Source organism: Phlebotomus papatasi, chromosome 1 (genome assembly GCF_024763615.1).
Source record: "Phlebotomus papatasi isolate M1 chromosome 1, Ppap_2.1, whole genome shotgun sequence".
NCBI lineage: Eukaryota > Metazoa > Arthropoda > Insecta > Diptera > Psychodidae > Phlebotomus > Phlebotomus papatasi.
The window spans coordinates 106618452-106645379 of record NC_077222.1 but is presented as its reverse complement, the minus strand read 5'-3'; the positions used below and the strand labels follow the sequence as shown (position 1 = coordinate 106645379).

The 26928-nt window shown below is 34.0% G+C and overlaps 1 protein-coding gene across 7 annotated transcripts; it reads right to left on the bottom strand.

The window, feature by feature from the left end:
- Positions 1-381: 381 nt before the first annotated feature.
- On the bottom strand, positions 382-26928 carry LOC129799090 (WD repeat-containing protein 26 homolog). Of its 7 annotated transcripts, none has more exons than XM_055842718.1 (7): positions 26369-26928; positions 16028-16389; positions 15238-15939; positions 11890-12143; positions 11557-11773; positions 5854-6031; positions 382-1583 (listed from the first exon to the last, which is right to left on the bottom strand). In XM_055842718.1, the coding sequence occupies exons 1-7, from the start codon at positions 26388-26390 to the stop codon at positions 1576-1578; spliced, it is 1743 nt and encodes a 580-aa protein (XP_055698693.1). In that variant the 5' UTR covers positions 26391-26928; the 3' UTR covers positions 382-1575. The 7 variants fall into 7 exon arrangements, with proteins under 7 accessions (XP_055698693.1, XP_055698694.1, XP_055698695.1 ...); XM_055842719.1 differs by having other exon boundaries at positions 382-1580; XM_055842720.1 differs by having other exon boundaries at positions 15238-15924.

Here is a 26928-nt window from a genome sequence, read left to right as displayed (position 1 = left end):
GAAAATAAAACTTGAGCTCCAATCTCTGTAAAAAAAAATCTTAGTCCTCTGTCTCAGAATTGAGAGGAAATTCTCTTGAAGAAAATTGTGTGCTTGATCTTCCAACATTCTCTGCCAACGCAATGTCCCTAAATTATTGTTTTTTTTTAAATCTTTTTCCTACAACTTGACGGAGGTAAATGCTTTTGTTATTTTCTTTAAGTATATTTGTCTGACATCATTCCATTGTGGTGTAACATCTCCTTCTGCGAGTGTCTAAAAATCACTGAATTTTACTGCAAGAAAAACTTAATTGAGACTTTCCATCTGAGCTATTTTCCTTGCTTTTTGTCCATTTCAAAAATTCAATTGGCTTATTTTTTTGTGACTAAAAAATATTTCTTTTTATCTTCTGAGAAAGCATAAAATCTTTCTAACTATTTCTATAATTTATTGCAATCTCTATTGAGTTTATCGGTTTGTTTTTTAACTTCTTTCTTGTTTATTCTTTTTGTTTTTTTGGTATAAAAAATTCTATTACTTGATTTGTTTTTGATTTTCTAGAAGATTATATCGTTTTTTTATTTTCTTTTGTCTTTCATCGTATTTTTTTTTTACATTTGAAACTCTGTCTGAATAACAACTTTTTATTTATTTTTTGTTTTATTTTCTTGAAGATAATTCTCTATTTCATTCCTTGGTCTTCATACCGTTTTATCATTTTTTTTAATTCTTTTTAAATTGATTAAATTTTGTCGTGTTTCAGTCTCTTGATAATAATAATAATTATATTTCTTTAACTGCATTTTGCTCTTCCACAAATTTTTATATAAAAAAGATCTGAATCATAATTTTTTTTGTAAGGTATTTTTTTTATTTATCTCACTTCTTCGATTCTAATGTTACTCTCTCATTTTTATTTTCCTTTTTTTTTCAATAAGAATATTTATTAATATAAATAACACACGACACTTAAAGTTACTTTTCATTATATTTTCTTTTTTTTTTAAATAAAAAATCAATTTAAAAAGATTTAGTTCAGGGATGCGCAAAAATGGGGACAATAAAACTCTTAAAAGAAAAAAATAATTAATAAAAAGTGGGCTCCAATGCAATTTTCTCTCATTCAACAAGTACTTAATTTTTTCAACACAGCTTAACAATAAAATGTTTTTTCTTTATCCATTTCATTCCATTATTCTTTTACTTTCATTTTTCTTTACGTTTTTTTTTCAAAATGCAAAAACTTGTCACTACTTTTTTTTTAATAATCTTGTGTCTTCTTAACAAATATTTCCTCTTCAACAATATTCTTTTTTACCTTTCTATTTATTCTTTTTTTTACCTTCGGAAAAAAAACTTCCCTTAAGCTACTCTTCCTCTCTTCCACTCTCTATTGCGTTTTGTTTTTTTTTGTTTTTTTGGGTGAAAATTCTTTTAATCAAAAAGAAAAAAACTAAAAATTTTACAGATACTTTTGTCGATTAGCTCTGAATGATTTCTTATTATCATTTTTTATAGCGAATTTACACATCGTTTCATGTTTTTTTTTTTAAATTATGGATGAATGTGGATGATGAATGGTTGTGGATGGTCTCAATCTACTGAAATTAAAAGAAAAATAGAAGATGAAATTGTTTATCTTTCTAACTCTATTTTTTTTGTTTATCGTAATTACATTACAAAAGCTCTTTTGCTCATTTTATTTGCATAATTCTGAGACTTTTTTTTTTCACTTTAAGCGACTCTTTAAAAAGAAAAATTATAAGAGTTAGTTTTTGACCATCTTAGTAAGCCCCGCCCACAATTATTCCCAAATTGTGACAAGATTTTGGTTAATAATCTGTTAATAAAAACAAGAGCATTGCTTAAATTTTGCATTCAGAAGCATTCATTCGAGTTGAAAAGCCGTTCGAAATTCTATTCGAATATTCATCGAAATTACGAATAAGGTTCGCGTATTCCCCGCTTGAGCGCTGGCAGTACTTACCGTTCGAATAATTTTATTAGCGTCAGAACGCTTAGGAATACTAGACGTAATGCCCTTAGACACACTTGCGACTTAAGCCGAGCGACGACTTAGTGGAAAATGATGCGAATGATGTTTCACCATTATTTCGAATATAATTACGCTAAGCCGTCTCTCGGCTAATCCTCATGTCTGTCAAGGCCCTAATAAGGGATATCTCCGGTGGTTGCCAATGAAAAGGTAGTCACCCTAAGATGAAAACAGTTTTTTGGTTTTACCCAGAGCTTTCGATCCTGATGGGGATCTTCTTCAATGGTCAACTAAATTGTGTTTCCAGACTCCTTCTTTATTTACAATTTAGTTGACCACTGAAGAAGATCTCATTTAGAATCGAAAGCTCTGGGAAAAACAAAAAAACTGTTTTCATCTTATGCCGAACATAGACACAGGCTGATCCTAGAGAATACTCAACTCGAAAAATTTCGCGGTAAAGGATCGGCTCAAATTATCATACACTGAGGATTTAAGATTAGGGATTAGCGTTTTCAGCGTAAATTTCTATTAAATCTCCACATTTTGATTATTGAAAGACTTCTTAAGTGCAATATCAATGGATTTTTCGGCACTTTGGCCTTCCCATTACTCCAATCTTAATACCTTTTAAGATTTTGCAACATTGCGTACCATTACTCTCCATGATTTTTCACCCAATTGACATTTCGAAAACCACCCAAAAACACCCAAAGTGCAGCTTTTTATTTTCAATACTAGCGCTTATGTCGCCTAATCCCCGTAATTTCACTCAACCTCATGAATCTTGAAGAAGATCAGCCTAATCCTCCAAACAATGGACTGATCCGTGAGTGTATCGACATTAATCCTCATTTTTCGGGCTGATTACCTTTTCACTGGCAATCACCGGAGATGTGCCTCTAAAATCAATTTCGACAGTCTATATTTAAGCGCACTAGGCGTAAAGTTCCAAACCCTACTTCAATATTGTGTGGGGAATTAGATTAGATTTTTCCTGACAAAGGTATACCCAAGAATTACTTTAGGCCACGCCCCTAGGCTACTAAAGTCAAATTCTTTTAAAATTTTCAAGACTTATTAACGGTTTATTATTGTTTATGAAAGTACGGCCTAAATAAAAGAACATCAGCAGTTCAAAATTGACGATCGTTTTATACTTTGGCTCTACTCAAAACTAGGCCACGCCCTCAATAAAATTTGCATTGACAGGAGTTTAGACAATTCTACAGAGCAGTGGAAAATAAGGAGGTACAATCAGGCGGTTAATGGTGGAACCTATTTACTCATAAAACCGACTAACATGATCATGACTGATGTGAGATAGAAAATAGAATGGAGTAATGGAGAGGGCATAATGGGCCCAAATAAGTGGCCTGGATGCAGCGGAACCGATAAAGGTTTAAGCCGACCCATAGACAAATCTTAATCTCTTACCTTAGGTCAAACACAGCCGACAACTCAGAATCTCAGTGATGGAATATGCAAGACCGTAGGCTCTAGGGCGGAAAGATCCCTGGCTTGATTCACAGTGTTGTGAGTTTGAGTTCCGCCTACGATTATATGCATTTATTACAACGTAATATAATGCACGGCCTACCAACTTTGGGAGCATGGAAGAAGCGTTCATATTATGGAAAGGTATGACTGCTGAAAGCCAACAAGATCTATTTCAGTCCATTACGAGTTTTTCGGTCCAGAACCTTAAACGAAAAGACTAAGCTACTACTGTAAAGGACTGAAACATGGGTCCTCAGCAAACAGAATTGCAAACTCTTGCCCGCGTTTGAGAGGAAAAGAATATAACGGTTTTTTTGGCCCCGTAATTGAGGAGGGACGTTTCCGGAGCCTATACAACCATGAGATGTATGAGCGCTACCAAGAGCTGAATGTCTTCGAGCAAATACGCCTCAATAGGCTCCGGTGGACTGGGTATCTGGTTTACAAGGATGAGGACGAAAATCATAAAAAGTCTTTAAGGGGCGAACTCTATGCTTCGAGAAAACTAAGCCGACATAGCTTCCGATAGGGCGTAGACCAGGTCGTCAGCGCATTAGGGGGGGGGTACAGAATTGGAGAACAGTAGCGCGTAAGAGATTCGAGTGGCGATGGGTCCTGAGTCAGGCCAAGACCAGCAATATTGGTTGTATTGCCGTTACTCATAATGTCTAATATAGGCCATTAGATGTTCAGGTTTTTTCACATTCTTAAAATCCTCCTAGTCAATCAAGTGCAGTGTACCTCACTGGACGCAATTCGAACACCTTTAACGCCAGAAAAAGTCCTGGTGACCTAAAGAAGATCCTAACCCGGGACACTTGCATCATAGAGAGAGTACTCTACCACTTGACCCATTGAGTGCCCACAATAGAACTATACCGCCAGTAAAAAGCTTTGCTTGAAGAGAGAGGTGGGCTATATTTCGTTATCAGGAGGAAAATGTCCACAACAATTTTATTGATTTTATAAGCCTAGCCAACGCATGGATGATGACAGAATCCCATAGATATCAAACCAAACACCACAGTTTTGGGTGGTTTTGACATCCGTGACGCCAGATGATAGCTTTCTACTAAGGTTCTGATCAATGACTATCAATGTGTAACGGAAAATTGTCTTGAAAAGAGCTCTGGCGTCATAAGAACGCGTGTATTTCAGTTAGAAGGAGTGGACGTTCCAACAAGACCCGGAACCGTTACATACCGCTCGACTTCTCCACCTAGGGAACTTTGCGAATTTTAATTGGCCATTCTTTTCAAAAAGGGCATGGCCTTTTAGAAATTTTATGAATCCCTGTCAAATTTTAATAAAAATACCTAAATAAAAATGCCGCATAAAGTGAGGTTATGTCAATATTCCTAACTCACGAAAAATATACATTGGAGCGCACTTTAGTTAATTCCAGCGTGGAAATTAATAAAACAACAAAAATCCTTGTTATTAATATTTAAAAAAAAAGAATAAATTATTGTAAAAATTCTTTTAAAACACAGATGCTTTATTTTCTTCCACACTGACAAAAAGAAGTTAGAGAATTTTGAAAAAAAGTCAAAATTCCGGCCTCTCTTTCACTGGTGGAATTATTGGGCGGCACAGCGAAATTATAAAAAAAGATCTTAATAATTTAATTAAAAAAGAGACATTTAGATATTCAAAAATTCGTCACATTTTTAGTTTTGTTTTTTTTCCATTTCACTTTCACATTTTTCTCATTTTCTATTTCTAATTTTTCTTTCACTCTTCCTCTCATTCCACAATTTCAACACGATATATTTTTCTTATTAGAATTATTTTTTTTCATTGAAATTTAGAAAACTGAGAAGAAAATTCTACACTTTCACTTTATTACACATTTTCGAAGATAAAATTTACTTTTTCTAGTTACTTCTGCTTTTTCGCAATTACATTTTGTTTCCAAAGATTTCTTTTAATTACATTTTCTCTTTTATCAGATTTAATAATAATAATAATTAATTTAAAAAAAAAGTAACCAAAGAAGAGAACAAAATCTCGAACATCGAGAAGGAGCAACTTTTATGTCGTCATACAGGAAGATGAAGAAGACGTCGAGGAGCAATCATCACTCTCTGCCGAATGCAGATTGATTGATTTTTCTCTTTGTCATTCTTGTTAATTTTCATTAATTAATTAGTACAATTAAAAATAAAAATTAAACTCATCAGGGAAAAATTAAAAACAAAAATTGGGATTGTAAGTTTGAAGTTAGCAAAATTAAGGAAAACCAATGTGAAAAAAATTGCGAAAAAATAGAAAGACAAAAGGACAACAGAAAAAATGAAAAAAAAAGTTGGAGGGAAAATTGAGGGAGCAACAGAGACATCATCACATAGATATTTTACATTTAATTTAATTACCTGAATTTGTTGCGTGCTGAGGAATATTTTTAGGTCCCCAGAGTCTCACAGTCCCATCGTCCGACGCCGATGCGAGGAGGGCCGGGTAGACGGGATTCCATGAGACACAGTTGACCGTTCTCGTGTGCCCCACCAATCTAGCCAGGGGTTCCTCACGTTTTATGTGCCAGATGTACACCTGAAATGCCACGCAACATCACTGATTAGATGGTTTCTTTGAAAAACTCAATAACTTCTTGCAATCAGTTCCATCAGAAAATCAGTCAATCACAAAACACTTCTCATTCTTCTCTCAAAATTTTCTGTTTTGAAAGGTTCAAAAGGCTCTTTCGACCAGCTTTAAAATTAATTGTTACTAGCACAATGCTATAATTAAATGGAATGACCATGATCTTAAACAAGAACTCTGTCCAAGTGCATAAAGTAAGTCCTTAATAAGTACTTATTAAGTACTTCAATAACGCATTGAGGCGCTAGTACACAGAGAAATCCGAAAAAGTTAAAATAACATTCCGGAAATGTTAATTTTACCCTGCATTATTGATCCGAAATCGGTGTAAATATTATGCTTTTTAGGTGTATTATGGATTAAAGTTACCCTTTTTCATGTTAATTTTACACTTAAAAAGGTGTAAAATTAACATTAAAAAATGTTGATATATTTTTACACCTAAAGTGTTAAAGTTACGAAGAAAAAAAGTTAATCGCACCCCATTTTTTTCTCAGTGTAGTGACATTACTACAGGGAGTTCCGGCTTAAGTGAAAACGGATTGAAAGAATTTGATATAAATTACTTACTATTGGGACCTCATTTATAGAATAATTTTTGAATTGCCCCTAAATGTCTGCATTGTTTTTACGCGGTAAATTTGAAGTGCATTTCTTACACTGTGCATACAGTGAATTGGTCCCTCTAATTAATTTTCTCTAATTGGCTAAGTGCTCGATTTTCGTTTGAACCTCAATTTCGAGGTTAAAAAACAATCTGAGAGAAAGGTTGCACATGAACGAAAATGTAGCCAATAAAATGCTCTATCCAACCCATAAAACAGATTGTTAGGGACAGTCCTAGTTTTCGAGATATTTTTGATTAAAGTTGCTAAAAAGTTCGATTTTTCCATATTTTCTGACATATTTGAGACTACAGCGCCCCTGGTGTCTGTTTCACGAACTCCATTTGTCCAAAGGATTATCGGGCATCTAAAGGAGAACAAATCAAAATGATAGGGGAAAGCACGCTACTATCGGACGATTTATGCTTCGCACAAATCATTTTTTTAATGTGTTTTAAATTAATTTGGCGCAGTGTAATATTATATTTTAATATCTAGTCCAGTGCCTGAAATTTTCAGAAAAGAACTATGGGTCAAATCTATAAGGAACATAGAGAAAATAGGTGTGATTATGAAGGAATCACACCTAAAAATGAATTGTGCGAAACTTGAGTCGTCCGAAGGTAGCGTGCTTTCCTCTAAGTATTTTTTTTAAATCTTTTATCAATAGAGAAAATATCATGAGAATCCAGGGACAAAAAAAGTTTAAAATTGTTGCACAGTGTTATGAATATGAACCACTTGAGTCAAAGAAAGCCCCTGCGGATATGCAAATTTTCTCGATGCGTAATGCCATTTCGCGCGTTTTTTCGGTCCCGAAAATGTGCATAATGCCGGAACTGAGTATACTGGTGTGAATTCGTGAGCTTTTTTCGGTCCCGATTTATTTCTTAAAAAGCGGAACCCCCTGTAATGTAATGACTTTTGTCGTGCCCTCGCTATGCGGCAACGTAAATTGCAAAAATGTCACTAATAACATCCTTTTAGCACGTGATTTGGGAGTGTAAACTTCCCAAATGGATTCTAAATTCCAATAAATACTCTCTCTAATCCCAAAAGATTATAATCCGGGAGTGTAAACTGTAAAGTACTTCAAAGAAGAGTATCAAACTATGATATTTCTTCTCTTTAGCCCCGTAAGCTCGGTTCCGGGAGTCTAACTTTGTAAAATATTCACTACATTTTTTTTTATAAAAGGGTTGAGGTTAACAACCGGTTCGGCACCAGTTCAAATCATCTCAAAAACCGACCTCAGAGCAATGTAATGATAAAAATGGAGAGATCAATGTATGAAAGTGCTTACTGTTTAGTTCGTTTATTTAAAAGCCTTTAATTAAGAACTTCTAAAAAGGTCTTAATTAAGTACTTAATGTCAAGGATCAGTCATGTCATATTACCTTAGTTATTAGTGACAAAACGTTGACGCTTGCCTCTTTCATATACTTTTTGATCAGTTGGATGTTTTACTATTTTCGTTTCCTTAATGCAAACTACTTAATTAAAGACTTTTACAAAGGCCTTAATTAAGTACTTAATGTTAAGGTTGAGAAATGCCATTTTATTTTCGCTATTCGCCACAAAGCGCTGACTTTTGTCTCATTGTCATGTATTTTTGAGGATATGGTCTTTCTATAACTACTTAAAATTGAATGATTTAATTAAGAACTTAATAAGTACTTAACGTGTTAGCCGGGTTGTTATATTTTTGTTTCAAGACTTAAAGAAATTTGAAGAATATTTAATGTTTAATAATTTTCATTTGGGTTGAGCGGCGATCTTGGGTTTAAGAACGAGAATACCTTATTGTTAGAAATTCCTCGGCCTCAACTACAACCGTACATACTAAAATTTAATCATTATAGAAATTGGGGATTTTGAGGTACAGTGCTCGTTCTCGAATCCGGATCGGCATAATCCGAACGAGCTGTCGACGGTTACATTTAAAATAAGTTTGAGGTCATGTATGCATGTGTCTTCACCAATGAAAATGAATTATCCTGTGATGTTTCTGTTTAATAAATTACACTGAGAAAAAATGAGGCTGCGATTAACGTTTTTTCGTCATAATTTTAACACTTTTTGGGTGTAAAAATATATCAACATTTTTTAATGTTAATTTTACACCTTTTTAGGGTAAAATCAACATGAAAGAACAGTAACTTTAACCCATAATACACCTAAGAAGGGTAATTTTTACACCGTTTTCGGATCAATACTGCAGGGTAAAATTAACATTTCCGTAATGTTGTTTTGACTTTTTCGGATTTCTCTCAGTGGAAGTATAATAGCATAGAATTCTCTCTTTTTAATGTTTTTTAAAACTTTTATTCTAATTCTACAAAAAAAACTTGTATTATATTTTCGAGCCCTACATTATATTATATATTTGCCCTACATTATATTATATATATAATGTAGGGTACTTTCACGTATTTTGGCTACCACTAGGCTTGAATGCAATCGTAAAGAGAAAATTATACTCCCTCCGTTCCGAAATAAGTCGTACGTTTGGCGAAGTATTAGGGATTAAGGAATGGTTTCAGAGAATGTTTTTGTTATTTGCAAATATCTTATGTATGAACTATCCTCCATGTTCAAGTATAATATGGGGATCCTTTCACGATGGTAAGTTGAGGAATCGATATGTTGAAGTTGTCCATTTTTCGCGTTTTTTTCAAAGAGCTCCGGTAGATAGTTAATTATTAAAAAATGGACTGTGATTAACATTAAAGGCTAGAATTTGCTCTAAATTTTTAGTATGCACAAGTAGAGCTCAACAGTTATTACCGATTTGGGATTTTTTTATTGCTCAAATTTTGCAGAATGAGCAATAAAAACAACATCCTTTTTTATGTGTTCGAATATCTGAATGCAAAATGGTGAGAGATAGCGACTTGGGACCTTCAGTGGACCCCCATAAGTTGACCCTGGGACAATTTATATGTTTCTCTAAAATATATACAGAATTGAAGAAAAAAGTCGCACGACGTGTTTTCGAGCAATTCCAAAAAACATGATTTTGGAGGGGAAGGAGAGGGGTGGGGGCAAAATAAAGGACATATTAATGGTCCCAGGGTCAACTTATGTGGGGTCCCCCGAAGGTCCCAAGTCTGTATCTCTCACCATTCTGCACCTATTTTAGATTGGAAATAAAACTCCGAAAATAAGATATTTTTAAGACATTCGTTCCTCAACATACCATCAAGAGTGGACCCCAATTTTAGTACTGGACATTAGCAATAGTTCTTTACAAGAGATAATTGTTGATACACAAAACAGTTACCAACAAACTTTCCCTTAATCCCAATTTTTCCCAAACGTACGACTTATTTCGGAACAAGAATTTTTTCTAAACGTACGACTTATTTCGGAACGGAGGGAGTATTTTGTAAAGAGGACAGAATTTCTTCATGAATCTTCTAAACATTTTTCTCACAGGAGATATTCCAAGCCCTCACAGTTCGGGTTTTCTCAAAAGACAACCCGGCAATTCGAAGATCGGTTTCGAAAGCCAACGAAAAATTTTCTTAGTTCTTATTCGAATTTCAAAGTGCCTTGAGGGTCTCAAAATTATCAATATGTGTCAGTCTTCACTTTGTTGCAAAAAAGAAACAAGGCAAAGGAGACTCAAAATATTTCTGTTCTATTCTTAAATCCTTTGAAAATTTGTTTCAGAAATTCGAACATCAACGATGATTTAACAGAGACATTTCTGGAGAATCAGACTCAGTTTTCAGAGTAGTTTTTATCGAATAAATACGAATTCTTCCAAAACGTCTTCTATCAAAAATTATCATTGGGCTTAAAAGGATCACGTGGAAGTATTTGTCTCCAGTAGGGGAATTCTGTAATTTTCGTGACATTGTCACGCGTGAGTTCGAAACCATTCAAGCTTTTTTGTCATATCATAAGAGTTCGAAAATGCAATTAATTGTATTTTTAATGAAATCCCTTTACTTGATGATTTTATGAAAATACAATACGTCTTGATTGATTTGTTTAACTAAATTTATAGTCATTTGAATTGTCAGAAATTTCAAATATGTGACTTCTGACAATGCCACGTGAGCTGAAATGGCAATATCACGGCTACAGAATCGCATTTTCGAAAAAGTTCTCCTAATATTCGAACACAATTTGTCATATGGCATTGCCAAAGCGTTACAGAATTCCCCTCCAGGTCGCCTTGTCTGCCTCTTCTAATCCAGAACAGACTTTTCTTGGGAGAACTAGCTTTTGGAAGTCATTTGAAAAGCATATTACTCTTCAACACTGAGCGAAATCCGAAAAAGTTAAAATAACATTCCGGAAATGTTAATTTTACCTTGCATTATTGATCCAAAATCGGTGTAAATATTACCCTTTTTAGATGTATTAGGGGTTAAAGGTACCCTTTTTTCATGTTTATTTTACCCTTAAAAAGGTGTAAAATTAACATTAAAATATGTTGATATATTTTTACACTTAAAAAGTATTAAATTTCTGAGGAAAAAATGTTAATCGCACCCTCTTTTTTTCTCAGTGAAGGAACAGAAATCTAACCCGTGATAAAAGTCATAGAGCAATAAATTTCCTATAAAATGTCAGCTGAAATTTTTTCATTTTATCAAACTTGCAATAAATCCCAGCGTGATAAAGGTATTTCCTCTACCTACATAAAAGGACTTCAAAAGCCCCCATTTAATCTTAAACCTATTATTGGGAAATTATATTATTATCATGTAAATTAAATTAGGGTAATTAATTTTTTTTAAGTTGAAATAATAAAATTGTTATGCTGTTATTTTTTTAGATTTTGCACTTTTTGCAATGGACTGTGTAGAAAATATTAAAAAATAATGAAATAAATGAAGAAAGAAATAAACTTACTTTATTGTCTTCGCTTCCACTTGCGACAAAGCTCTCGTGAATACCGCCAAAGGTGGAATAGATCGTGTAATTGCCTTGCGTTACACCTTGGAATCTCCTCACCAGGCAACGATCCTGCAAATCCCACAGATGTAGTCCCTGCTGCGAGATATTGAGCAGAGCCAGTCGTTCCGAGGAATTTACAGAGAACGTCATAATTGCATGTTGCTCCTGAACACTGCAAAAAAACAACAATTTCCCACCAAAAACAAATCCATCATTGTTTGATTGATTGATTGATTGGACATTGAGGGGGAAAGAGAAGAAGAAAAAAAATCATGAAAAAACACTCACATAGTCTGATCCCCGCGTGGAGCATCGAATGCATAAGATCTGATACGGTGGTGAGTATCGGCTGCCAATACTGTCCTATTGTCTGACTTGAAATACAGCCCATTGACACGCACCCCATCCCAAGTATCGTGAATTGTTCCATCGATGTCGCAAAGGTAAAATTGACCACGAACACCTCCAGTGACGAAGCGAGTGCCGTCCTGACTGAAGGCTGCACACGTTAAACTATCCTCAGGTGAATGAGACATTTTCGTCTGCAATGTCCATCAATCACCAAGTTAGTGGCTATTTCATTTCTTTTTTTAATTCAGTCAAGTTTTTTTTCTTCAGAAAATGAGGTTATGATTGCCCTAACTTCTTAAAAAAATCTAGATTGACAAATTTTTACATTTGTTAGCGATTTACGTATCTTTTTTTTGTGATTTCGAAGATATCCTTGCATTTTAGAGTAGTACATTCATTTTTAACCAAAAAAAGTTTATATTGAGGTTAGAATTTAAAAAAAAAACAAAATCTTCAAATGTTGAAAAAGCAAAGAGAACCCTAAATAAATTTGTCAGTGAAATTACCAAATTAAATAACTTCAAATGCCAAGAGAAGTTTTAATTAAGTTCGACCAGGAGATTATTTGGAATGCAAGGTTATGTAAACCTAACCTTATTCATTTATTTGAGTGATTTGAGTATGTTTGAATTAAGTGACTAATTTAATTAATGATGAATAATTTTTATTTCTCCCTCTGCAAACTAGTGCTTAGGGAGACTAATTTCATTAAAAAATGACAAATTTTGCAAGTTTTTGTATTTATTTAAATATGACACTTGGCTATCTTTGTTCTAACCTCAAAATCATATTAATAAATTTAGTAATTTTGGTCTAGATCTAGATGCTAGATGTTTCAATCAGAAGGGAGGTAAAATTCAAAGTTTCGTAGTAATTTTACGTAAAAATAACATCTATAATTTTATGTTTAAATTTTCCAGTTTTTTGGACAGTTTTTAATAGTGCCATAAAATAGGGTTAGGGATGGAATACCACTCGTGGAGTCTCAGTATAATAAATACAATAATTGAATTAAAAGAAATCAAATTATCTATAAATGAAATTATGAATTCACGTGAAATTAAGGAGATTTTGACTTTATTCATTTTCAGGTTATATTCAATATAACCTCACATTCGAGAATATTTAACATTGTAAATTTTTTGGTTAATAAAACAAAATTGTTGGTATATAGCAGTGCCAGAATACTTCATTATAAGATAAAAACTGAGGAGTTGAAACATCTTTACCGCCGAGTAGCATTATTATTACACGTTTTCTATGAAAAATTTTATCTCTATGAAAGTGAAAACCTACTCGAATCGATGTTAAATTAACTCTTTTTCGATTAACTATATTTTCATGTTAATTTTACTTCTATTTAGGTCTAATTTTCAGAAAAATTGCTTCAACTTTATTGTCGTATGACAAAAGAGTGTAAATAACGCTTTAAGAGTGAAAATAAACCGTATTAAGAGTTAAAATAAATCTTTCTTAAATCGCAAAATGGATAGATTTTACAATTTTGTTTTTTTTATGTTATAATTTTCTTTATTATTTTTTTCTTGATCTCAAGTTCCCCATGTTCCGAGATATCATATGATGCACTGCACATATCTTCATGAAACGCTGTTAGGCATATTTCTAATTGATGTTCTATATGAACTTTGTCACACGAAAATCTTCTTGACTGAAGTATATTCCTAAAACAAAAACATTTAAGTGTATACTTCAATCGAGATGAAATTTTACATCGAAAAAGAGTAAAATGTACATCGATATCCGACGAGTTAATTCAACTCGCCGACAGACTTTTCTCAACTCCAGAGTTTTTTCTTAGTGCATGCTTAAATGTTTTAAATTTAAACTTATACTTCAGTCGAGATAATTTTCATTGGCACTGCACAAATGAGCAAAAAAATTAAAATTTAAAAGTATAATTAAAACAAAAGGAGATGGCAAAGCGTCCCGGCTTTGCGGAATGCTCGATCTCACGAAATAGAGCTATCCGTGAATTATTTTTTCGCATGGTCTTTCAGTGATTACTGGTCTACTAGAGATCAAGTTGCTTCATGAAACACAAAAGCATTTCAAAATCAAAAATTAGTAAAGAAATGATCATCCTAGAATGTTCTGGTATGAGTTAAAACCATACGGACAAACAAAAAATGTAATCAAGAGAAAGATAGGTCGTTCTCGGATATTTAACCGATTCATTACTGATTTTTAGACTTTTCCAAAAAACCCCAAATTTAATTAAATTGTTTTAAAAAAGGCCTTTGGAAGTATTAAACTTTGACCTTCAAAAAATTTAGATAGCGATTTTTTTTTATGTCATAGGTATGTTTGGAAGAAATGTCCACCTAGATGACCTCCAAAACGTATCCAAAAATTAAAAAAAATTAAATCGTAGGAGTCATTTTCTAAATAAACTAAAAAACATGGTTTGGGGGAGATGGAGGGGGTGAGGGAAAATAAAAAAATATGATAATGATCCTTGGGGATACATACACGGTAAAAACTTTTGGACACTGACCAAAATATTGGAACAAGTTTTCTTTGGAATAAATTTTTTTGGAATGAATTTGTACCTAGAGAAGATATTTGTTTGTTCCAAAATGTTTTCTTCACCATTTTGTTACGAAATATAGCTATAATTTTGTTAGAGTTTTCTTTTGCAACCGTTTTGATACGGTGGAATGTCTACAAATTTGAGTTGATTTTGTTTTATACAAATTTGTTCCTGAAAGTTGGAATAGAATTTGTTGCACTCAGCTGTTTTGTTCCCACTGTCAGGAACAAATTGGTACATTTTCTTTATAACAATATTATTCCTACATCTGTAACATATTTGTTCCAAAAATTTTCGGTGTCCGTGGACGAGGTAATTTTTGGAACCAAATTGTTTCTCATATGGGGAATCTTTTTGTTCCTCAGAACTAGAGGGAAATGGGTCACCTTTGAATGTGGAGCAGCTTTGAAATTGGGATTTTTCTCCTAAATGGACCTGAGCCATATCATAATGTAATTTAGATTCTCAATTTGTTTGCAGCTAAATTATATTCACGATAAGGCTCAATTTTATTTAAAAATAGGTGAATAATTCCAATTTCAAAGGTGCCTCACTTTCCCCTACCCTGAAAATTTTTGCAATCATCCCTTTCAAAAACCTTAGAACTGGCCAGAGTAAGTCAGTAAGTAATAAAATTGCCTGGCTGAGAAAATGAACTTTGCGTATCATGCATATGCATCTGAGGGATATGCCAATGTGATTTATATACTTCATGAATTTCATTCTCAACTTACCCTCAACTTCTCCTCTTCAATATTCCAGATCCACAGGTCCGGACAGTCTTCCGGACCGCCCACAATGAGATGCTTTGAATCTGGATGCCAGGCAATGAAGCTCACTCCGTAGGTGTGACCATCCAGTGTCCGACGCTGTTTGACGCACATTGCCTTGGGATCAACATCCCAAATGATCACTGATGTATCCTTGGAGCCCGTGGCCAATTTCAGGCCATCGGGAGAGAATTTGCAGTACCAAACTTCGTCACAGTGCTCATTGAGCACCTGAAGTGGCTGCATGGGAAATTCATCCTGGGAACAACAGTGATCCACCAAAAGGGATACATTGTCAATATTTGTCTCCCAGGCCATGTCGTGGCAAGTGCAGCGTTCCGTCTGCATCTCCACGGCCTGACTGAGGAGGGATCGCAGACGCCTCGGTGGCAGCATAACGGTGGGTGGGAGAAAATTCTGCAGTCGATCCATCAATTTATTGCGTGACTTCACCCCTTTCCCCTCCCACGATGCCCTCTGATACAGTTCCTCATTGTTGGCGCACATCATGTACGATGACAATTGATGCACGCGCGGGGTATTGTGCTGAAGGGGTGTCAATTCATTTCTCAGAACATGCAATGCATCCAATGGACGTCCTTCCTCCAGAAATTCCAGATACTTCTGTTCCAGCAGGAGAAAACGCATCTCCTGAAAAACAGAAAACTAAACAATAAATTCATGCAACATCTGGACAAATCTTTTTATTCAATATCAAAACCCTCCCCTGGACGACAAAAAAAAATTAACTCACCCCAATACTATTGTGCTTCCCCTCAATCAACGGATGAAGCTCCTGGAGATCATGATCTGCTTTTACCCAATCCCCCGATAGCACATGTGTGCGAAATTTTATTGCAGACGGATGCTCAAGACAACATCCAGATTCCTCCATCAGCAACTCAGCACTCCTCTCCAATCCAACAATCTTGAGGTGCTGCCCAATTAGGCGCACAATATCCCTTTCTGTCTGATCCAAGTGAACTGTTGTCCGTGGGACACCATTTGCATAGCTACACTTATCCTCACCCTCTGTAGCATTCCCATTTGCATGCACATCCTCCTGCATCTCTGATGTGGAGCTGTTGTGTGAGGAGCCAGCCGCCGAGCCGTTTGCTAAATTACCAACAACACCAAACAACAAAAACAACCACAATCAGACATGCCACATTTCTTCCTGAGTCATCTTTACGATTTTAGAGATAAAGACTGTTTATTAGACGCACAAACTCTCTTGATCTTTGTTCTCTCACTCTCTCAATAACAAAAATCTTGAGGAAAATAAAGGCAAAGGTAAATTCGCAGAGTGCTCGAATTCACAAATTTTCATCCGACAATAATTACAAAGTCTATAAACATGATTTTTGGAGCGCAATGAGCGAATTGCGCGGGAAAACGAAGGTAATTTTAATGATCGACTTATGAGGAGGGGTCCTCCAAAAGCCCATGTTGCTATCTCTAACCGTTTGGCCTCTAAGTCTAATTACAGACAGAGAAATGGTCTAATAACATGACGTAATTTCTTCGACTAAAATCACTTAAAACGCAACGATGCATTGTGAAGTGATCCCCAAAGGTAGACGTTAAAATTTTGAAGAGTAAAAAATCGAGGGATTATGACTACTCTTCCGATAGAATTCCAACAATTATTTAAAAAGAAGAAATATAACCTGAATTTTGTAAAAAAAAAAGGTCTATAAAGTTGAAACACCTCTAAATGCGAGCTGAATTAACTCGACGGATATCGACGTACCTATTACTATTTTTCCAGGTAGAATTTCTTCTCGACTGAAGTATATACTTAAACGTCTAACGTCAAATTTTTAAATATGCAAAAAAAATGTAGTGTGACAATTAATAATCACAGACTAATTACGGTTCAATAAACTGAAAAATTCCATCCGTTCTTCATTTTCTCTTTTAGTTTAGGCGAAAAATGCAAAAAATATAAAAAAAAATTTGAAACTCCTTTTGCTTCTAAAATTCACATTTCTACTTTTTTCAAATGTTTTAAATAAAATACACAAAGTAGAACGATATATCTTTCAGTAAAAAAAATAAATTTATTTTAGTCAGATTACTTTAAATCGGTATTTTTTCTTGATTTTGGAAATGAGATTTTTTCCACAAAAAAAAATCCTACTTTTTCTCTGACCTGTCACACAAAACTTTGGATACCAATTAAACGAAGAGTCAAAATGAGTTCAAACCTTGAATGGATGTTAGCAAGAGTATTACCGAGGATACTATATATACCAATTCTGAATAAATAAAACCTTTATTTTCGCTGTAAATGCGATTTTTGTAATGCTACCCTGCAGTGACTCTTAACCGTTAGAGGGTTAAATGTTTTCAACCTAAGAATATACTTCAGTCGAGATGATTTTCATTGTGACTGTACAAATGAATTGGAGTTATATGCATCATATGTGAGTATCTCGCAATATGAGAACCGCGAGATCAAGAAAATGATAAAGTAAAAAACACAAAAACAAAAATATAAACACAAAATAGCAAAATCTATCCTTTTTTTATTTAAAATAGTATTATTTTAACTCTTGAAACAAGTTATATGAACTCAGTCAATTAACCCTTCTTTTAAGGATGAGACGCTTTTTTCTGATCTAAAATCAATAATAAAAAAAGAAACTAAAAAACAAAATAATAAATTAAATGTCTTACATCTAACCTTGGACAATCCAACAGAGTCTGATTCGGTATATTTTTTACTGCTATGAATTATAGGAACAAAAATTAGTAGCCTAAAAATTTAAGTAATTTTTCTGACGATACCAATAAATGATAATTTTTACTCTAATGAAAAATATTATGTATGAGTAGTGTACTTTCTATTCCCAAAAGGGTTTTGCTTAAAAAAATTGGAAATACAAAAAAATAATAAAAATCATTTATCAGTGCGGTCATTTGAAAATTCGTCACTTTTGAGCTTAAAATTAGGTGAGATTGTTAAGAATCTCACCTAATATTTACTACAGTAGACTCTCTCAAATTCGGGCATTTGGGACCGAAATGTCACCCGAATTAGAGAGAAATTCGGGCATCAAATTGCTTAAAATGCAACGATTATTTGTTCACTTGCATACTCATATTAAGTTTAAATGCTCATATTAACTGTAAATTTCATGAAAGCCCCTTAATAATGCAAAAAGTTTTACCGTGCTAGTTTCATGTGATTCAAGCTTCGGACAACTCAATTTTCTCTATATTCCTAATGGATTTGATCTATGGTTTTTCAAGGAAATTTGAAGCACTTGACTAGCTAATAAAATATAATATTATAATGGGTCAAATTCATTATAAATATATTGAAGAAATGAGTTGTTCGAAACTTGACTCATCCGAAGGTAGAGCGCATTCCCCTAACTGAAAATCGATGGATTATTTACATTGCTCTCTCTGTGGAATTCGAGCAATAAAATAACCAAGGACTCTTGTGGTTTCATTGCATTTTCTTCTACTTTTTATTGCTGCAGACTCTCCCCCTGACTCATTATGCAGATTCGATAGAGCAATAGTGTATATGAAATTTACTTTCTCCACTTCTGAATACGAGACGGGATATTCATATGAACTTCATTTATTTAGCATATTTAAATTTTATATGTGGAGCATTTTATTCAGAAAAGTTCTCTTTCTTTCGAAAGAATGCAGGGTTGATTAGCCTTAATTTAATCCGATAGCAGCACGCACGTGCTGGAATGAAGCCTTGCTTTGAGGAGAAAAACCTAGACAATACGTCTGATAACAAAATGCATCTTTGCATTATATGATTCCAAGACCGCAAATATATAAATAGATGAGATATTGTAAAAAGAACCTTATTTATTTATCTCAGAAGCACAAGGCAAATGGTAATAAATAATTTGAGTGTTAAAAAAAAGTTCTACAAAGTTATTTAATTAATCTTTTATTTGAGACGCTCACAGCAGATTGTATGCATTTTCCTATTAAAACAGTCCACTTCTGCTCTGAGGGTCTCATTTAATTTGTGTATAAACGAAATTTTTCTATAAAAACATTTCTTCAGTTTATAAACAAAATGAAATAGAAAATATTTATTTAAAAAATAGATTTGTGAGAGATTCGAAGACCTTTTGGATTTACTAAATTTTGAGGAAAATTATAGGAAATTGCGTCTTTGAAAGCTGTTTAATTTATGACCTTGAAAAAATCCTGAAGGAAGAATCCAAGGTCATTGACACCATTACAGAAATATCTCCTTGGGAATGATTTCTTAATTACGTAAATCAACAGAATAAAATAATTGGAAAATATTAGCTACAATGAATAGTGAGCAAAATCGAAATTGGGTCAAAAAACCCTTAATATTTCAGTTACGAGATTGAAGCAAACACTAAAATTGTTTATAAAGCACTAAAGTACCTTTTCATTGGCTATAAAAATTTATTTCAATCATTTACAAAGAGATGAAGAGTCCAAATTGTCCAATTAGGCATTAATTTTTTTTTTTTATCGCTCGAACTAAACAGAAAGAGCAATATAAAATACTTCTTTTTCGACCCTTCTATATTTTCGGCTTCTATTCACGCCAAAAGATCAAATACAGACTTATTAACAATTACGTTACATTGTTTTACGTTCATCTTTCCGTTTGGCTGTGAGCATTCCCAGAGGCCAAACGGTTAGAGATAGTGAGTTGAGTTTTCGGGGAAACTCTCCCACTTCCATAAATAAACCTTTGCATCCTTACCACGACCTTCATTTTTATCAAATCCTTCCTATTTAACTAATTTACAGGGAGTTCCCAGCCTGTTTCGGCTTGAGTGAAAAGGGACTGAAAGAATTTGATATGAATTGCCTACTATTGGGAGATTAGTTATAAAATAATTTTGGAATGCCCCTAAATGTATGCAAATATTGTTCACGCGGTAAATTTGAAATGCACTTCTTATGAACCGTTGGCGTTGAAAATAAGCCGAAAATATTTAGCATACATCACGGCGTTTCCGTATCTTATTACAAAGATATCTTCTGTAAGTATGCAAATTTTCTGTGTCACTGGAGTGGATTTACGGGATCTTTTTCGGTCTCGAAAATTTTCTTTAAAGCGGAACTCTCTGTATCAAGGTGTGCATTTCGTTCCTTTGACGATAATTAAATATTACTTAATAACAAATTTTCAAGAACAAATGTTCAAAAGGGTCTAGAGAGCATATTTCTCAACCGTTTGGAGAAAATTTGGGTTCATTGGAAAGGTTTTGGAATCCTTTACAAGTTTGAATTGATTCGAATTTAATATAAATCGATAATTAACTGGAAAATACCCAATAAATAATTTTACTACTTAGCTGCTTTAAGCCATTTTTCCTTGAAGTCATTTCAACTTCTGTATTACAAAATCTAAATAAGAAATTACTTTTATCATTTTTGCAGATTTATTTTAATAAAATTTGTAAAGAAAATGCGCAAAGTACAAGAAGTAAAAAAATAAAAAAAACAAAAATTTCACAAGATATTTTCAGCTTTAAACTGAATATTAAAGACAGTTTTCTCACTTGTTTTTTTTTTGGCAAACTTTCCAGCAATTTCTTATCTCATTGGAGGGAAAAATAAGTGTATAATGATCACCATGAAATTTAATACTTCACATCATAAACTTTATATTATTAACTGAATTAATATAAATTTTCTAATGCCTTCCACACTGAATTTCCTGCACTTGCACACAAATTACAAATAGGCTCAAAAGAGTTATCAGTCAGCTGATAACAACCACATGGAAGTATTCACAAGACGTGTAGACTAATCAAAAATGCCAAGTGCCTAATCTCCGGGTATCAAATTGTCTGCCCACCTTCTACAGCAAAAGTTGTTTAGAAGCAAAATCTCAAAAATTGTGTGGGCCATTGTCCGAAAACTCTGGGTTATTTCCAGAAAAAAAATATAATATTAAATACGCTGCTAATTGAATTTTTAAACAGATGTCTGCGAGATATCTCTCTCTGTAAAGTGTGGGATTTTCGGGTGCTGACCAGTGTAAAAACCTTCACAAACACGAGACACGGAGACTAACAGCAAAAAAAAAGGAAAAACAAGGGGAGACAAAGTAGGGTGATTGACTTCAAAAACTCCTCGAGACAATTGGGATTTTATGAACACCCTCATCTTCCACATTCACCCTTTCTATTATGTTCCCATCACTCGTCGTTCCAGATGCTGTTGAAACTTTAATCAAGCCCTTTTCTTACTTTTAGAATAATTTTATCTTTCACAAACTTCCACTTTCTTTCTGCACAAATTTAATGTATTCGCAATTTCCAAAAGTTCAATTGAGAAATTATTCAGGCAAAATTAATATATCACACCTATTGTAATCGATACGAAAAACTAAAGTCATCGGATGGACCTTGGAGTAGGGCAGTAGCATGAACTAAGTCCCCCCGGTCACATTAGACAGAAGAAATTACCTATACAGCTGTGGAAGTTTCCCAAGGAAATCAGAAGGATTTCTTAATGAATTTTCAGTCTTGGAAAACTCGTTAGTCTCTTAGGAAATTCCTAGAGAATTCGTAGAAAAATTTCTCTGGGTTATTTCCTCAAGAATTCCGTGGGATTTGCCCCAGAAATGTCAATGTTTGCGTGGTGAATTTCCTCCCAAAAATCTGCAAGAATTCCCTTATTGAAAATTTGAGGGAACAACTGAAGAAATTACTCCTCTGCAATGTGGAAATTTCCTAACGGATCACAGAAAATTTCGTTCGAATTTTCGTAATTAGAACTCTCAAGAAATTTTCCCAAAGAATTTTACATTGATTGATTCCTCAGATATCCCTTAGGATTTTCAACAGAAATTTCATTAGTGTTAGGATTTTTTTTTGTTAGAAATTATTTTTGTTAAGAATTGGACCCATGGGAATACAGATTAAATCGCTGGAGAAATTACTTCGCTTAGTGGTAGAAATTTCCTATGGAGATCGCAGGTATTTCCCAAGACCATTTTCAGCTTCGGAATAATCGGTAACTTCGTAGAGAAATTTTGATAATTTCTGGTGGAAATTTCCTCATGTAATTTTCTAAAGAATTCCCTGAACTTTCCTACATAACATTATATGTTGAATTAGAGAATTTTCCTTTAGTATTCTCCAAATACTTTCTGCCATAGGAATTTAAGTGGAATCAGTATTGAAATGTTCTTGGTAAACTATGGAAATTTATTAAGAAGGTCCCTGAGGATTTAAATGGGAAATATTCCCTTAGTTTGCGGATTTTCCAAAGTTTCCTCAAGATTTCTTGGGGAAATCTATAGGAAATTTCCTACGGAAAGGGTATGAAAAATTCACTAGTGTGTCTCTGGAAAATTTATTTCCACTTTACATATATATATTAGTCGAGATGAATTTAATAAAAAAAAAAAATATAGAAAAAAGAAATTTCTTAAGAATTTCATGGAAAAATCATAGGAAATATTTTTTTTACTTTTATTAATATAGTTCAGTCGAGATATTTTTATTAGAAAAAAATCATATAGAATATCGAATACTCGAGTGAAAATAGTAAAATTCGTAAAGTCTGGGAAGATTCATAGAAAATTCCCAACAGAGACGGAGAAAATTCAATGGGTTTTCTCCGAGAAATCTCTATGAAATTAATTTTCACTTAAGGGGTTACATGGGTCTCTCAGGTCAAAAAAAAACTTTTTTTAATTTTTTTATTTTATAGTGTAACATTTGAAAAATATTTTCTGAAAATTTCAATTCAATCGGAGTAAAACTCTCGGAGGTAGAGCAGTTTTAGTTATGCATTTCGCCCGCTTACGCATATTGTTGTAAAACTTTAAACGCGTTTTTTACTGAACCGATCTTTCTGAAATTATGCATACTTGTTTTGAGAAGTATTATCTACCGTTTTAACGAAGATTTTGCACTTCCTTTAATCAGAACCATTTTTACAATACAAAATGTGTTGAAAAACACGGTAAAATTGATACTTTTTTACAAAACATTTTGCCAAAATTCCAAATTTTGTTTTTTTTTTTTTTTCAAAAATCCTTCGTTCATCAACGGGTCCAACTAATCCTCTAACAGAGTATACTTGGTTTTTTGACCTCAGATGAACCTACTGGGAGAAATCCTGCCCACCGCAAGGTCTGTTTTTTTGAGGAATGGTTCCGAAAATCAGCTACCAACGGTCGAATTTTCAAAAAATTTTTTTAAATTTTTTTTATAAATTTACTCTTTCATATCCCAAAAGTTGGAATATCCAAAAAGTTGGAATAAAAGTGAGTAAATTTAGTATTCTTTCACATCTTTTTAGTTTGAATTTTCTATCTTAATTCGCTAATTCACAAAAATTTATTGAAAATAAAGTGCATTAAAATCTCTTATTATATAATGATCAAGCGCTTGGCAAGTTGGCCTTTTTATATGGAGCTATTTGAAGCCAATTCCTAAATTGATCTCGGACTCAGATCACAGTGCTCCGAGGAAAAAATTTATTTAAACAAAAATTTAGTATATTTATCCCTCCATGGTAAGGTATCTTATAATACTGAAAAACATCTCACTTTTTAAATATTTAGCATAACGATCACGAGTGCAAAAAAATTCCCATATAAATTTAACCCTTTAAGGACGAGAAGGTCAAAAATTGAGGGTCAGAAAAAATCATTTTTTCTAACTTTTTAGAGCAAAATACAACTTTATAGAAGGCCGTAGGAAAAATTTAATTTTTGGGTCACCGGTGACCCAATCGTCCTTAAAGGGTTAAATCGAAGTATGAGAAAGTGACTAAATTTCAGGCAACTTGCCAGGGAGTTGTATATTGGGAGTTGTAATATTGGTATCTTTGTCTAACGTACTGAAGAGCATTCTCTTTTTCACTCTCACTTACACATTTCGTATATAAAGAGGTGAAATAAAAGAAAGAGACGTATATAGAAACAGAGAGAGAAGAATAGTTGTTATGAGTGCCAAACAAGTTTTTGCACTTTCGTCAGAAAGACCCACAACGTGTCGCACAGTGTTATTATCAGACAAAAGGCCTGTTTTTTTTTACCTGAGAGACCCATGTAACCTCGTAAGGATATACTTCAGTCGAGATGTTTTTTTTCTGGAAAAATTTTATATAGAACTTCGAAGAGTAATATATGAATATAATATTTCAATCAGAGAATTTAGCAAGAAGTACAGGAAATTTCTCCATATAGTTTGGGAAAACTCAGTATCCTCTTCCAAGGAAGCCCAGAGGATCTCACGTAGGAAATCAAAATTAGAAATAGAAAAAAGGTAAATTAATTCCGTATAGGTAAATTAATCAATTCCATCTTTAAGCTACATCACAACCCGTCAAATAATATCTGCAGATATCTTTAAGATTTCTGTAGAGAAAATCTACACCTCTACAGAATATCTGCAGATAAATTCTGTAGATATTCTTACGAATTTTATTTGGGCTTGGGACAAAATTCATCAGAATATTTCGGCAGATTTTCTGACGAATCTCTAGACGAATTTCTGTAGATATTCTGTAGATTTTTTCTACATTCCAGACTTTCCAGACAAGATGTGTCAGAAGAGATGGAAAAATTTTTCACTGAAGTTTGCAAAATTCTATAGAGTTATTCTTAGTGATATCACGGTGTTTATATAAAATAAAGAATTCTGCGACGCCGCGTTACAAGTAGAGAAAAGTGAAGTGAAAACTTTAAACAGAGTGTCGACCAAAATTTCATGTTTTTGTATCATTCGATTGGCGATTTTTAAGAAATTAGTATTTTTGCTCGCAGTTTTTTTACTTATCTAAAATGTGTACTCAGTAATGCTTGTTAAGCAGAGCATACAATTTTCTTTATAACTTCTACAGTTTCTTCATAAATCAACAATATTTTTGTGAAGTAATGGAGGTTATGCAAATTTTCTAGGGAGAAATTCTGCCGAGAATCTGCAGATTTTCTCTGAATGTACTAGAATATACCGTTAAAATTCAAAAAACCTCAGAGTAAAATCGGCAGGTAGAGCAATGATTTGACGGGAATTATCACACATTTGCACAAAACTGGGTTTAATTTTGTGGTTTGTTCACAAAGAGAATCTCACCTACCACAAGCTAAATGAAGTCTATCACTGTTTTTTTTCCTGGGTACCACAGGCTGTTCTCATTGAGCAGCTGAGTGTCTTTGTTTACATTTTTTCTCTCCTCTCTTCGAACTCCCAATATTATTCTCTTTCTCCCTCCACCACTATTCGCCTCCACAGTCTGATTTAGCATTTACTTCACTCCTCAATTTCCACTATGATTTTTATTGTCTCTTTGGGAATCGAGCACTGAATAATATGGTCAGAAGAAAAATATTAAGCACTTGAAAGATTCTCTCTGTCTCTCTGCTCAGCCACTGTTCCCAAAACTTCGAGAGACGAAGGAGAGAGAATGAGAGAAATCACTGGGCAGTTTTTTTTTGTTGAAGGGAGCTTACGGGAGCTTTTTCTTTACGACGATTCTCGAGAAGGGAAAGAGCGAGACAAAGACATTGGGATAAGAAAACAAAGCCTGAAGATGTGGCTCAAATGGACACACTGTGTGTTTTTTTTGCGGATGAGATCCCGTCGACAGCTCATCGGAGACTGAACCACATTGATATACACGTTGGAGTTTCTGGCCACGAATTCACTGGACTTTGTTCACACTTGAATGTTGCCTTGGGAGCGAGTGAGACACAAAGGAGACAGAGAGAAAATAAGCTAATATTTTGCAGTCTTTTATGGTGTTTGCTTTTTGCCTTGGGGCGAGAGAGGAAAATGGGGATCTCTGGGATGGATGTCAGGGAGGAGAGGAAGTGCATTTGAATGGGGAAATTGACCTGGGATTGAATGGAATTGTTGGGTATCTCGTAGGCAGGGCAGGCAGCCAATGAAAATAGGGGGGATATCACCCAAAAAAAACTGCCACACAGGCCCCAAGTCAATGTGTTCAGTGAGATTTTCATTTTTGGGAGAGTGTATGAGTCTCATCGATAAAATGGTAGAATAACATAAGATAGATTTTTTCTATTTGGGGCAATGGCATACTTGGAGTTGTCCGGACAAGTGGCCAATGATTGGGCTATGGACTAACTCACCAGTAGCTAAATCTTGTTGCATTGTTGCAGTCCTCCCAGCACCCTCAAACTTCCTATCACCGAAGATTGCCTGTTTACTGCTAGCTTGTTCCTCTACAATGGCCGACTTGCGTTTACGCTTACGCGGTGGCCCCGCAGTAATTTTGTCGCAATCAATTTTGAGATAATTTCCTTAGACTCGATACAATTCAATATTCCCTGGTCGTTCTCCCTGGCTCGTCAGTACTCTCAATTGCGAGCTCTTTTGGGCCCAAATTGGACGTCTCTCTTGGCCTTTTTTGTGCCTTCTTGGGCTATCGCACTCTCTCTCCCAAAAAACTTGCCCAATGTTTTTCCAACACTTCAACCTACACTGCACACACCCTGATATCTTCAGCTCAATGTCCAGACACTTTTCTCACTCCTTGACCAGGCAATTGTTTAAACACAGCTAGGCATGATGGGAAAAACACCACACGAATTATTATGTAAAAATAATTGCAGCAACCTCCATTTTAATTTTATTTTGACACAAAACAGATGTAGATCTGAATGAAGTTAGCTGCAAGGCAATCTGGCAA

What these genes read in the sequence shown, in the direction of transcription:
- LOC129799090 (XM_055842716.1), bottom strand. Translation starts at nt 26,390, where the DNA reads ATGCAACAAGATTTAGCTACTG. An exon ending in TTGAAGAGGAGAAGTTGAGG is followed by an intron (nt 12,144 to 15,237) that starts GTAAGTTGAGAA and finishes TGGACATTGCAG; the next exon opens with ACGAAAATGTCTCATTCACC. An exon ending in TCAGCACGCAACAAATTCAG is followed by an intron (nt 5,566 to 5,853) that starts GTAATTAAATTA and finishes TGCATTCGGCAG; the next exon opens with AGAGTGATGATTGCTCCTCG.